The sequence below is a fragment of the Myxine glutinosa genome, chromosome 3, assembly GCF_964187855.1.
Source record: "Myxine glutinosa chromosome 3, kmMyxGlut1.1, whole genome shotgun sequence".
In the NCBI taxonomy this organism is placed as follows: Eukaryota; Metazoa; Chordata; class Myxini; order Myxiniformes; family Myxinidae; genus Myxine; species Myxine glutinosa.
Window position 1 is genome coordinate 104,470,060 of NC_136263.1, and position 14,708 is coordinate 104,484,767.

The 14,708-nt window shown below is 48.0% G+C and overlaps 1 protein-coding gene across 2 annotated transcripts in view; it reads right to left on the bottom strand.

The window, feature by feature from the left end:
• The window catches only part of LOC137423302 (uncharacterized), a 90,645-nt gene that overhangs the window by 40,840 nt on the left and 35,097 nt on the right, over nucleotides 1-14,708 (bottom strand). For both annotated transcript variants that reach the window (XM_078774369.1, XM_078774368.1), the window contains exon 2: nucleotides 8,773-8,931. In XM_078774369.1, the coding sequence (XP_078630495.1) occupies nucleotides 8,773-8,930 (158 nt within the window). In that variant the 5' untranslated portion in view covers nucleotide 8,931. The remainder of the gene's footprint in view (nucleotides 1-8,772; nucleotides 8,932-14,708) is intronic.

Genomic DNA, 14,708 nt, shown 5'->3' on the forward strand with positions numbered 1-14,708 from the left:
AAGGGGACTGTAAAATTGCAAGGTGGTATAGAGGAGTTGACGCTGGGAGTAGAACAACTGACAGTGGGACAAAAGGAGTTGGGGGACGAGGTAAAGAAGAACACAGCGGTAATAGAGGGTTTAAAATCGACACAGAAGGAGATGAAAAAGGACGTAGGGGTAATTAAAAAAGAGTGTCAGACGGTACATGAGGACCTGACGAGGAAAATGAACAAGGTGGTAGAGGTGATGGAGGTTAAAGAGCGGGAGGTGCGGGGGCACATAGAAAAAAATAAGGTGGAGTTAGAGGAAGAACTTAAGGGGGCGCACGAGGAGATGAAGGAGGTGAAGCAGAAATTAGAAGAAGTGGAAGAAGGGGTGAGCGAAATTAAGAAGCGACGGAGAGAGGATAAGAAAGAGATAAAGGAGGAAGTAAAAGAATTGGTCCAAAGTCTGTGTTCGGATCGTGATGATGTGCTCATTAACCGGATGAGGGATTCGCAGGTGATGGAGGAGAAGCGAAGAGAAAGAGGACCCGGTGTAAGTGGTGACCAATATGGTCGTGCGTATGATGCGCCAGGTGATTTAATAAGCTTGGGGGTCGAGATGGACCCGGGTGTTCGTGAGAGGCCGTTGGTGAAGTGTGCGACAGGTCTGGTGTGCGAAAAAGGAGGTGTGCGAGAAAGTCCGACTCTGGGGTGCATGGGGAAAGAGTGCGCTGTCAAAAGTAAGGAAGAGTGTACACCTGTGGTGAGTGTTACAGAGGGTGTAACGGGAGAGTGTGTGCGAGAAAGGTGTGTAACGGACGGGTGCATGAGGAAAGAGTGCGCTGTCGAGAGTAAGGGTGAGTGCGCTGTCAAGAGTGGAGGTGAGAGTAGTAAGAGTGACACGGAGCGTGAGTTGGTTGTGACAGGTGAGAAAGGAAGCACACCTGGAATGGTAGAGCGTGTGTGGGAATGCACGCTGGAATTGGTAGTGAGGCACGTGGTTGGGTGTGCGAGTGAGAGCACACCTGTGATTGTCACAGAGGAGGTGACCGAGGAGGGGGCGCGAAGAGGTGTGTTGGTGAGGTGTGCGAGCGACGAATGTGTGCCAAGGTGTTCAGTGGTCAGGTGTGTGACCAAGTCTGTGAGTGGAATGAGTGTACCTGGGTGTGTAAGAGAAGGTGCAATGACCAAGAGCAGGGAAACGGCTGGATGTATGAGCAAGAAAGGGGTAGCGTATGCGTGTAAGCATGCAGGTGAGGCATCGACGGTAACCGGGTTAGCGGTTAGAGCGACTTATAGCCGAATCGGGCCCTCGGTGCGTGCCGGGCTTCGCGTGCCGCGAGAACGAGCAGGGATCCGAGCCACGGCGGGTTCGAAAGGACCGCCGTACGCGATCCACGCTGGGCCTCGCTTTGAACGGCCGCGTCCGTGCTCCACTAGGCGGAGCGGGCAGCCCGATAGGAAGGGTCGTCATGGCGATCACTTTTTGTGGAGGCATTCCGGCAGGTCGAGATCGGGCCATGGGATGGCTCCGTGCCGAGATGGTGCGTGGGACCTCGGCCCGGGTAAACCTCCTTCCCTGCACCGAATGCGGGACGTATCCAGCCGCCGGCACCAAACAACCCGCATTCATGGCTTGGCTGTACGAAGCCGAGCTTTAGAAGTGAATTGGCGCACCGAGAGGCATTAGTAAGTAGACTGTAATGACGAGGATAGTGTTTTGGCCCCGAAATTAGAAAAACAAAATTTGATGATTGGCAAAGGATTGGCAGTAATGATTGGCAGATGATGGGTAGTGATTGGCAAATTTTTGATTTGTTGAAATTTGATGTGCAAAATTGGTAGTGGGAGATGCCCGATGTGGTGGGATGGCAACTCTGTCATCCCTCACAAACTGGGGGCAAATGCGCTATAGATTATGGGGTGTATGGCAGTGAAAACTAGCCCGGGTGGGTTAGGATATTGTGTGTAGGGATCTAGCGAAGATGACATTAGGTAACGTTAAGGTTAGTTAGTGACAAGGATACCTGTAGAGGGGACGCAGGTAGATTAGAGTGGATGATAATGACGAGGGAGCGCAATAGTTTAAAGGGACGACTGGGAAGCGCAAGTTTCAGAGGGGAGTAGTTAGATGAGATGATGCTGTGTGAGAACTGGACAGGCGTGTGGAGCAGTGTATGAGTAGTGAGTGTTGTGGATCAGCGCGAATGCGCTTGGGGGAGAGAAGGGTGCAGGCGGCACCAAGTATGAGAGCACAGGTGTGCAAGTACAGGTGTGTGGAATATATGGAGCAGAGAATGAGTGGTGTGGAGAGAGTTGGAGTAAGTGGTACGGAGTGGTGTGCATGGTGCGAAGGTGTGGATGGGGGAAGAGTGGACCCCTTTCACGAGTACCCGGGGAGGGTAGTTTAAAGAGTAGTTAGAAGGTATAGGTAAATTGTGGTTGGATATTGGCATTTGTGGTGCGGTTGCAGAATGGTATTGTGGATGGGTGCATTGGTGTGGTGAAATTGGCTGGTCGTGTGGCCTGTTAGTATGAGTGTGAATGGTTGGGCACTCCGCCACTGTTAGATGTCGGCCAGGTGAGGCCGCAGGTGGGCTCTGGGAGCCGTTAGTGTCAGTGGGTGCCTGAGGATCCCCGGTGTGGATCGGGCAGCCCGTGCCAGAGAGGGCACTGAGGGGGTGAGAGTGCGAGAGGGCCTTCCCCAGTTAGTTAGGTTAGGGTGAGGAGCAGGTGAGCTCGGTAGGCAACAACAGTGGTGGAGGTGTGCAGGTGGGCGGACCAGCTAGGAGCGTCACACGACCCAGCCACCGAAATTGTGCGGGGGCACCGAGTAATGAATCGGGAGAGTGAGACCCCAACTTGAGAAGCACCACAGTTTGGTCAATGGGAATTGGTTTTTAGAACCCATAGTGTAAGTGGGCCAATGGTTTGGCAGGAGAAAGACCCCGGGTAATGTAAAGTTGTTAAAGTCATTTAGGAAATAGTTAGGATTGATGAACCTGTCGCACCATACGCAGCCACTTGCCTGAGGTGATGATGATGACTCCACACCTGTTTTCTTTGTTTTGTGTTGCAGGAAATGAGAATTGCTGTTTGGATTTGTGAGACGCATCACGACGTGGATAAGACATTGGGGTGATTCCATCTCTCCCTCCTTAGGAGGGACTGATGATGAATTGGTGATGGCAGATTTTGATGTTGAGTTGGAGATGGCAGATTTTGATGAGAGTTGGAAATGGCAAATTTGATTGGTTAGGAGGGAGAGAAGACGAATTTGGTTTATGGGAGGAACGGGGAAGACAGTAGGGACGTTGTTGATGTGTAAAGTAGATGTTTATGGGTAGTGTTGTGTTTTGTGGATACAGTAAGGGGTAAGGGAGGGGCAATGTAGGTTACCTGGTGGGTGGGGGGGCATACGGTAGGAACGTACCTGTCTCACCTGGTTCCCATGTGCCCCCAGTGTGCATTACCTTGTATTGCGTGCACTTTTGCGCCCTTACCACCTTACTCACTTGTCTTATTTTGTCTCCCACCTCCGAGGATCTGGCTTTGGGGCAGAGAGAGAGGAGAGAGAGGTGCTGGCTCCGCAGTTGTGGGCCTGTACTTCCGCTGCTTGCTGCCTGGATCGATACACCATATGGACCGCAATTTTTGTGGCCGCCCACAATGGACCGCAGTTCTTTTGCGGTCAAGCACCACCCGTGGATGGACCTCTGGGTCAACGTGGCACCTATGCCATACAGGTGAACCACTTTTAGTTGGCCCCCTGACGGCCACAATTAAGAAATGGACGCGGTTGGCGCCTTTCTTTATTTCTAAAGAAGCCAGAAGGCCAAGTGCACTCCAAGAAGGCAAGACCAGCGGCAGAACATCGGCCGGCTGCGACACCCCCGGTGACCACGGACACTTAATTGTGCATTTTTATGAACACTTTATTGGTGCACCGGATGGTGCTGACTGTGCGAAATGGGGTGGTGCTTTTGGTGCTTGGACGGGGTGCTCTGCACATTATTAAAGGCCGTAGGGCCACAGGGCACTCGTGGGTTGGTGTATCGATGCTGGCATGCGTGCTCTCCCTATGCATAACATCTGCATGTGTTCCTCAAAGAACAGGTCCTGGATCGTAGTGTAAATATCAGTGTTGTATAAATAATGCTCCCTACTGGCTGTATGTTTAGTTTGAGGATGCTTTCCGCGATTCGGTTATCCTGTGGGTGTGTTTCTGTTAGGAGAAGGGTGCAAAGTCGCAGGGGGACATATTTACTCATTTGTGAACATCTGTAAAACTGTCGCACTCAGGGTTGAGTTAATAGTAGAGGGAACTACATCTGAGTGCCACACTAAAGTAGGTAAAAATTTATCGGGTCGGGACGCCCCGAGGTAGAGAAGGGTGCAATGTTGCAGATATGGGATTTGCATCCATCCATATCCGCTTGTAAATATTCCCCTATTTCCTCAATACTTCCCAACTATCCCCAATCCCCCATTCCCTAGTCCCATTTTCTGTAAACAACACTCTGTAGACCCGACCTCCCCCTATTTCCCCCATTAAATGTCGTGCCCAGGTTCACCGCATCTCATGTAAGACAACTATAGGACATCTTGCTAGTTATTCTTAGTCTATGTCAGTTAAGGACTCGTTTCCATTAATTCTGACCCTTCGTTGCACCAGAATGTGATTGTATGGCACCGTTAGGAAGTTTAGGACCTCCCAATACCTCCCCGCAGCTCTTCCTCACGGTTCAGCAACAACAACAACAACAACAGCAGCGGCGGGCACGGGAAGTGCGCGTCCTCACTCCGGCTTGGTTGGTAGGGGGTGTTGGGAGGGCACCAGGCCGTCCCAATGAGCCGCCATCGAGCATGTGCTCGACGGGGTTACCAAATAGGGGCTCCCTGTCAGCTCCTCGTCAAGGGCGGAGCCCGGTAACCCCCGCACCCAATGGAAGCGGCGGACCGGCCCCAGTGGGGCGGAGCCAACCAGCCGAGGGCGTGTCACTCCCCGCTGAGCATGCGCAGGGAGAGGGAGGTGACGTCAGATGCGCGCTGAGCTTGGAGCAAGCAAGACGTACCCTCCGAGCGCTGTGAGGCCTCCCCGCATCTTCTGGACTGGACTGTGCTTTATCCTGTCCCCGAGCCAAGGTGCACCTTGTGCCATCGAACTACCTGTCCCTCCCTGCCATCAATCCCTGTGTAAGTCAGCCTTGTTCCGTTTGTCTGTGGTCTGTCCGGGAATAGATAAGATTGTATTTAAGTGCCCATCTCTTCTGTGTATTTTACGTCACTCTGCCGTGTAATCTACCCCCTTTTCTCCACCACTGTAATTATACCCTCCTCCGGAGGTCTTGAGAACTGTACCCCTTGCGTCGTTTCCTCTTTCCCAGTCGGCGCGTCCTTTCCATCATTGATTTGGCATAGCGCGATTTGGTCAACGTCTGGGTGGAATCTAGTCGGGGAATAACTGTTCGGTCGCGGCAATACCACCGCTCGGTAAATAACATCTAAACCGCGTCCGTAACAATATTTTAACCTCCAGTAACTTTGCAGTCACTACGAAGGGATTAGTGTTACGATTAGATTTACTTTTATATCAACGTTACGTTATCATTATTATGAAAATGATATTACTAAAAAAAAAACTGAGGCAAATTCCTTACTTCCGCGTTATTAGTCCCGTGCACCGCTTATCATAGATTCATGAACCATACACCGCTTCAATCTAGAAACTTTGCAATAACGACAAAGGGATTGCAGTGTTATGATTATATTTACTATATTATTGGTATTAACGCTATTATTATTATTACGAAAACAACACTACTGTATTAAGAAACCTGGGTTAATTTGTCAGAAGCGGCCTAAAGGTGAGTCATAAAGGCATGAAGCCTAAGGCCGATACGTACTGTGTCGTTGGAAGATCCGTAACGTCGATGCATTCGATATTTGAAGATCATTTTAACAATCTATTGGTTTGTTTGTGTTTCACACTGAATGAAAAACATAAAGTTAGAGCATGGCGATTGCGATATGACAGGTTCGCCGATATGTTCGGCCTCAACGACATCGGAATCAAAATGCCGGAGTGTAGAGTCAGCCGTTGTACGCCGTAATGACATCAGACGTAATCAAATCACCCTGCCATGTGACCAGATCCTCAGCTCTGATTGGTATATGTTTGAGGGGACATAAATACATACGGACAGATAAACAATGTTCTTGACTGCTTTGCCCTATGGGCTACGCCGTAAAAATTGGTACAGCTCATGTGAGCGTGTACTGCCTGGCCAAGAAAATAGCCAATATGGAAGGCTCCATAACAAGCTTACAATTGGGAGCTCCTCATGAACAGGTGGCACTGGACATTTATTGGTCCTTGGCATGTACCTGCCAAGGAAATAAGTAAATAATGACAACAATAAAGAAAAATGTCACTAATTTATAGAATATAGCCATATTGAAGGTCATTAATAACTTAACGAGAGAATTGCTGAGTTTACAACTGAGTTTCTTGACCTGCAGTACTATTTTAGAGCGAAGCAGGACATTATGCCCATCCGGAAAATTGTGGCAAGATGCCCCATATGTATTCCATGGTGACAGGTGAGTTCTGCGGATGTGATCCCACCTACTCCCAGGGTCTATGAAGAAGTTCGGGGGCCCCAAGCAGGCTATACAGTTGTGATTTCACCTGCTCCCTGGGGTCCATCGTCATTGGTTCTTTGTTCGATATACCGAGTGAAGGTTTTTTTTCACTTGAAATTCCTGCTATACCATCAGCCAGACAAGTCCTTTGCAGCAGACGTTCGTTCAGAACTGAGTGTCTTTGAGGATGTATAATGAAGTAAAACACACAAAAAAGTATATTTTACAACACTTATTTGTCGTCGACGTGGCTGTGGTTGTTGTTTGTGTGCTCCTTCCATGTACTTTTATCTATTTTTGTATAGCTTTGAGAAGTATTACTATATTTCCTTTTTGTGCTCTTCCCGTGTCCTTATAAAGGGATGTTGCTTTCGTAGAATAATAAATGTTACCGTTGGAACCGCTACATTGAAGCGTGTGGTCCTGCTTCTTCTTGAATCAGGAAAACAATGGCTTTGTAAACAAAGTAAATGTCATGAAAGGATAAAATTTTTGTTCGATTATATATTAGCAGGTATGACTCATCGATTAATTATTAGCTTTCCAAAGGTACCATTCGTATTATTCTAGGCCAGCAGAAACTCTTTAGAATAAAGCATTACAGAGGGAGAAACCTGGCTCCATTTATATATAGATAATATATATATATATATATATATATAATCCTTTTTTTATTTTTTATTTTAGATTATATATTTTTATTATAGAAACCTCATCAGAAATCTAAGAGTCCAGGCATTGCTGTGACTTTTTTTTTTATCACATCTGATTATTCCATCATTGTAATACTGTATATATTTGCTCAAAAAGTGATTTCTTAAATGTTCCCAGCCACGGAATCTCGCTCAAAATGCATTTGATGTCATCTAAATGAGTCTTTTTATGGTGAATTCAAATATGGCATTGATTTTTTGTTATATTCACTCTGAAACATTAAAAATGAAAGAAAAGCAAACCACTTGGGAACGCCCCTAAAGATTCTGCCCCATACCTCAAAGCCGATGACGTAATCCATGTGACGTCACCTCCAGAACGCAGCTCGCTCGCAAGCACGCTCCACGTGCATTTGCTTATCTCGAGCTCGTATGCCGATCCAATTAATCAATTCAAACACGCCAGTAAGGTCTACGTTAATTTCACTAATTAATTTTTTTAATTGTCTGAAAGTGTGTGGCATGAACACTGACTGGAATGGAGTGAGGGTGATGGCTATCTGTAGACTGTCTGTACCCAGGCCCAGGCCAGCCAGGCAGGGTACAAAGGCAGCTCAGCTCAGTCCTCGCCTCGCCTTGCCTGCAGCTGCCTTAGTTATTAGTACGAGTAGTACGTGAGCGTGAACGAATTATACGGTCATGATTGATGATGATATCTACATTGTATCCAGTCAACACTTACCCTCATTCTTTTCCGTTTCTCAGCTGCTGTTCTTCCACTTCTTTTTTTTCTCTGTGTTGGGCTTAATTCTGCACTTAATTACCAGAACGGCATCAGGCTTGAGCCATCTCAACTTTCTGATGTTAAATTCTGAGTACAGGCCACTGTCGTAGTCACTATCGCTGAAGTGTGCGCTACATATAACGCTGGAATCACTTGGTCCTTGCCAGTTTGACCTCGTCAATCTTACCTTTCCCGTCCATATTTTCCGCAGATTTGCATCCTTAGGAAAAAGGTGAAGACTAACTCCATCTTTTGTTGTGTTGTTGCAACCTGCAACAAGGCACCTTGCAGGCATTTTCGCTGTTTATTAACCGATGAACTTTGGAATAACTCGACGATTGCAAATCAAAAGTAGAGTACATACAAATTACACGGAACGGATCACGGGCCGAAGCATAGCGAATCGAGATGGCATGGCCTTTGTTCTGGAGGTGACGTCACACGTCATGTGATCTGGTAGCAGTGAAATTCGGGGGTTTTTTAGGGCGGGGCTTAGCAGGGTGCAAGAGCTCTACCAAGAAATGAAAAAAATTATATAAAAAAAATTAGCTATTACTTATTACAAGAAATCGATTTCTATTTTTAAAAAACTGATACTCATACAAATAAGTCAAAAATGTTCTGTATTTCTTTGCACCTTTAAAGCCAGTGAGGGAAGATGGGAGCACTGTAAACAAAACACTGATAAATGTCAGCAAAAGGATTCAAAGAGGTACAGTCTAACCTGGAGAAAGGCTTTGCGTTCCAGGATGTTTTCCGGCTGTCAGAGCCCGTCCAAAGGTAACCATCAGCCATTGAACTGGCAGGCATTGCCCAACCCTCGATCTGTTCTGCTGAGAATTTGGTTGCATGCAATAGCGGCGTCTGTGGTGCTTTTCTCATCCTGAACAACACAGAAAAATACGTCGGTCATCAAGTGACATTAGAAATCCATTTATTTTCTCATCAGAAATCAGAAATGTTGTGATTGTCATATCGTTTAGAATACCTCAAATGTTTGCTTTGTCTATGAAATCAAAGTTATACAAATATTCACACATCTATGTTGAAACTATAATAAAATGCGAAACACTGCAAAAATTGTGGCAATTGTGACATTCAAATATTTAAAATGAGCTAATGTGGTTATGTGATATATGAAAATGACTCATTTACAAAAACGCTTTTGAGATGGCTGATTAACGAAATAGTAATCACCAACTGTTTGTGAGCAACTGTTTTCACAAGTCTGTGAGCAGGATATTTCAAAGTATAGACAGATTTGGATGAAACTTGATGGACAGATTGGATGTGTCACAAGGACAAATGGATTCGATTTTGTTGTAGGTCCGAATCCAGATTTCGATACGATCATTTTTCTATTTTTTAAGCGATTCTTCATAATTTAGAGATAGAGCCAAAAACGAAATACATCATGATGTTTCAAAAAGTTGTGGGTGGATTATGACAAAACTTGGTGGATGAGTTGGGTAGGTGACAAGAACAAGCAGATTCGAGTGTGGTTCAAATCCGGATCCAGATCCGGCCTATCAGTGGGATACAATTAGACTTCAGCTGTTCAGCCTGGCGGAGGTATGTGCTCTATCAAGTGCCATCCCGGTTTAATATCTGTAGTCGTACAAACTCCTGCATTAGCATCAGAACACTATCAAAAAACCCCAAAGGTTCCTGGAATACCGAGAGGCTAACAACATGTGTGCCATTAAAAAAGGCAGCAAATTTAGTATCTCAACCACCAACCTGGAGATGACCGTCCAGCTTTTACCAATGGTACTGTTATGTGGTCCTCCCGGTGACTACCTGGTCTCGGTGACCCCCGGACCGTGAAAGGAACTCCGCCAGAAAGATTTATTATGTATGCGCTTTCGTAACGCAATCAATATGAATTCCAACCAAGAAAAAACCCCACACCAAGGATCCGGAATAATCAATGATATATTCCCCGAGCAATCAACCATCAACAATCCACAATCAATCCCCGAGATGATTACGATGGCCATCTTACATACGTGTGTCCCCTTTCCCCACTCCCGACCCCTTGGGTACTCACGACCCCTTTGGTCTCTGTCCCTCACAATGTCTATGGGCCCCTCCTGACCAAGATGATGGTCGGCTTCGCCGCACACGGGCGGTTGAACGAACCCCGGGCGGACGTGCTTCCACCGGGCACGTACCGTACCGGGAACCACGGCTGCAGCACACCCCTCCTGGCCAAGCGAAGCGGGCAAAGCAAGCGCCGCTTGCAACGCGCGCGAGGCCCCAAAGTGCGACCCGTACGCGTCCTTGTAGATGGTGCGGTGAACTGTGCCGGACGCTGGGTCCGTGCACGGACCCACGGCAACTTGACGTGTCAAAAGGGTAGTTACACGTCCCGGTAACTCCTCTCGCCAGACGGGCTTGGGAACGCAGCTTTTCCACGCTGCTCAATCTCGATCCCCACTCTCCTCGGAGCTGGGCGAGGAAGAAGAAGAATCGTCGCTTCTCCCGGACCTCGTGTCTTTTTTCTTCCGTTTCCGGTCTCCTTTTTCCCAGAAGGGCTCCTGACCCTTTAATCACAACAACCCTTAATCGACTACACATTGATAAGCAAGGACCTGAATAGTAATTCACATACATTCACATAAATATGTAACACTCCCCCCCTTCAAGAAAGAAAGTTTGAACCCAGCGAAAACTTTCTTTGCCGGCCAACTTGGATAAACAAACCAGATAACCCCCCCCCCCCCCCAACTCATCAGTTCCCCCCGGGCACAGTCATCACTTAAAAATAAAGCAACAAAATTTCACACCATCCCCGACATTAATTCCCTCTGGACCAAGCGTCAACCACTTCTAGTTTCTCTTGACTGACGGTTAAGAGGTGGTGACCAAAGCCCCCAAATTTAAACCTCTCTATAGCACTTTTTCGGGAGGCCCAGCGGAGTATTCCCTACATGGACGCCTTAAGGAATGTGGAGTTCACGGTTAGTCCGGGGAGGAAAGTTCATTACATGGACGCCTTTAAGAACGGGGAGTTCACGGTTAGTCCGTGCAGGAAAGTTCACTACCTGGACGCCTTTAAGAACGTGGCGTTCACGGTTAGTCCGTGTAGGAGCCCCGGCTCGGCGGCTCCCCCGTATATATAGTGCTTCAACTTCTCCAGACTCCTAACAGTTACGGTGGGACCACTTGTCCCAGCCGTTACCTGACTGGCGGTCTCCTTCTCGGCCAGTGCTCTGACATTCATTTTTTCGGGAGGTGCCGTAACTCTGGGAGCCTCCATAGTAATATCGGCTGCTGCCAACCCCAAAACTACTGCCAAGTTCTCCTCTTCTGTAGACCTCTTGATGCCTACGAAATGCCTTCCCTACTGTTATGGTCCGACCCTCCAAATCCTTACCATTCCAATTCTTCTCTGCCTCCCTGGCGTCTCTTGTGCTTGCAAACGTGACAAAGCCGAACCCTCTTGACCGTTGCGTTTCCCTGTCTTTTACCACCCGCACTTCCACCAGCGGCCCATATCTGTTGAAGACAGAGGTCAGAACTTCTTCCTCTGTGTTGAAGTTCAATCCCCCTACAAATAACTTGGAACTTTTGTCGCCATCCCGAGCTGGTGGGGTGTTATTTTCCCTGCTGTGCTCTTTACCAACCCTCGGGTTACCATAAATTTGCCCCCCGGCCAAATCATTCCCAATAATCACAGATACTCCCTCGACAGGAAGCGTGGCTTGTAAACCGATGGTGACCGGTCCTGACACCAAATCGGATTCCAAATGGATGACATGAAGTGGGACACTAACACAGCCACCGATCCCTTGTAACCGAACACTATCACCCGTTGCGGTACTCTTTGACAATGGCAAAATGCCTTCAAGCATTAAGGATTGATGGGCTCCTGTGTCCCTCAAAACCCTAACCGGTCTTGGATTAGTCGTCTCCCTTGAGTGAGACCAACCCCTCATAAATAAATGGTCGGTAACTCTTCTGTGGGCGATTTCTTACGCTTGCCATCGCATTCGGAGTGGTAATAGTCGGACTCTGCTCTGGGTCTTCCCTTTTCATGCGGTAACAACTGGACATCAAGTGTCCAGGTTTCTTGCAAAAAGCGCAAGTAGGCCCGGAGGAAAAACTCGTGGTCTGCCTCAGGCCCCCCGAAATATAAGTTTGTCTTGGGCCCGCAGCCCTCTGATTTCGAACAGGTGGGGTATCCGCGTTGTCCCCATAATCCTCTCGAGGCCGCCGCCATGTATTGTCGTTCTCCGCACCTGCTGTTCCCCACCTCCCCTGCGGAGATCTAGACGAGGAGTTAGGTTCGTGGACCCCTATCCGGTGTGTTAAGGCATAATCATCTGCCATGTTGGCTGCGTCCCACAACTTCGGTACTTTCTTTTCCTGCAGGTACACTTTGATGTCCTCGTGGACACACTGTTGAAATTCCTCCACCAGGATCAAGTCACGCAATGTTTCGAAGTCTTTCCCTACTCCTTTTGACTCACACCACCGATCAAACATGTTTTCTTTCACTCTGGCAAACTCCACATGGGTCTCACTCTCCCTCTTCCTGGCATTCCTGAATTTTTGCCGGTAAGCTTCCGGAACCAACTCATAGGCTTTGAGGATGTGCTTCTTCAATACCTCATAATCTGCACATTGGTCCATTGGTAGCGCCGAATAAATCTCTTGAGCTTTTCCCACCAGCACACTTTGTACTAGTATGGTCCAGGCCTCCTCCGGCCAGTTTAACTGTCGAGCCACTTTCTCAAAGTGCGGAAAAAATTTAGCGACTTCCTTTTCACTGAAGGGTGGAACCAGCCTCACATGTCTGCCCACATCCCAGGTGTTCTGGCTAGGTGTCGACCCCGTCAGCAAGGGTGGTACCTCTCCCCGTTCTCTCATTAACTCCAGCTCCTTGAATTTAATTTCTTGCTGAAGCGCCATGTCACGTTCCTTCAATTCCCTTTCCGCTTTTCTCTCCTCTGCTTCGAGTTCCCTTGCAGCTCTCCTCTCCTCTGCTTCTGCTTTCCTTTCCTCTGTTTTCATCCTTTCTAACCTTTCCTGGAGTTCTCGTTCCACTCTCCTTTCTTCTTCTGTTCTTTCCTTTTCTGCTTTCCTTTCTTCTTCTGCTAACCTTTCCTGGAGTTCTCGTTCCACTCTCCTTTCCTCTGCTTGTTTCTCTTCTCTCCTCTCTTCTGCTTTCCTTTCTTCTTCTGCTCTTTCCTTTTCTGCTTTCCTTTCTTCTTCTGCTCTTTCCTTTTCTGCTTTCCTTTCTTCTTCTTTGATCCATTCCTGGCTCCGTAATTGCAGCTCCAGTTTCCGGAGCTCAACGTCTTCTGGTTCTTCGGGTAGCCACTGCCAGGCTAACTCGTCCCATGTTCCTAATCCCACCATAGATTGTATCACCGTGGTCTGCAACTCCGCCTTCCTCACATTAGTTCGGACCTCCAAGTTAAAATGTTTGGCCAATTTCAAGAGGTCCGACTTTAGTAACGCTCGGAACTGTGCCTCACTCGGTGTTACCGCAAAGTTCTGTGCCACAAACGCCATGGTGACTATCGTTAACACCTGTTAACCTTCACCCAAGACTTTACCCCAATTTCCCCAAATATTTACCAATTAATACTTAATTAATAAATTTTAATTAATAAAAATATTATTTTATTATTTTATACAATTTTAGATCCCGGACGTAGACCCAATTGCGAATCCGCAAATCGTAATTTGGACGAGCCCCCAATTCTGTTACGTGGTCCTCCCGGTGACTACCTGGTCTCGGTGACCCCCGGACCGTGAGAGGAACTCCACCAGAAAGATTTATTATGTATGCGCTTTCGTAACGCAATCAATATGAATTCCAACCAAGAAAAAACCCCACACCAAGGATCCGGAATAATCAATGATATATTCCCCGAGCAATCAACCATCAACAATCCACAATCAACAATCAATCCCCGAGATGATTAAGATGGCCATCTTACATACGTGTCCCCTTTCCCCACTCCTGACCCCTTGGGTACTCACGACCCCTTTGGTCTCTGTCCCTCACAATGTCTCTGGGCCCCTCCTGACCAAGATGATGGTCGGCTTCGCCGCACACGGGCGGTTGAACGAACCCCGGGCGGACGTGCTTCCACCGGGCACGTACCGTACCGGGAACCACGGCTGCAGCACACCCCTCCTGGCCAAGCGAAGCGGGCAAAGCAAGCGCCGCTTGCAACGCGCGCGAGGCCCCAAAGTGCGACCCGTACGCGTCCTTGTAGACGGTGCGGCGAACTGTGCCGGACGCTGGGTCCGTGCACGGACCCACGGCAACTTGACGTGTCAAAAGGGTAGTTACACGTCCCGGTAACTCCTCTCGCCAGACGGGCTTGGGAACGCAGCTTTTCCACGCTGCTCAATCTCGATCCCCACTCTCCTCGGAGCTGGGCGAGGAAGAAGAAGAATCGTCGCTTCTCCCGGACCTCGTGTCTTTTTTCTTCCGTTTCCGGTCTCCTTTTTCCCAGAAGGGCTCCTGACCCTTTAATCACAACAACCCTTAATCGACTACACATTGATAAGCAAGGACCTGAATAGTAATTCACATACATTCACATAAATATGTAACAGTACCCAGACTCCACCTTTAGACTCCACCATTATGAGGAATGCGAGATGGAATGCACCAACTTGCAGTTGACAACCTAC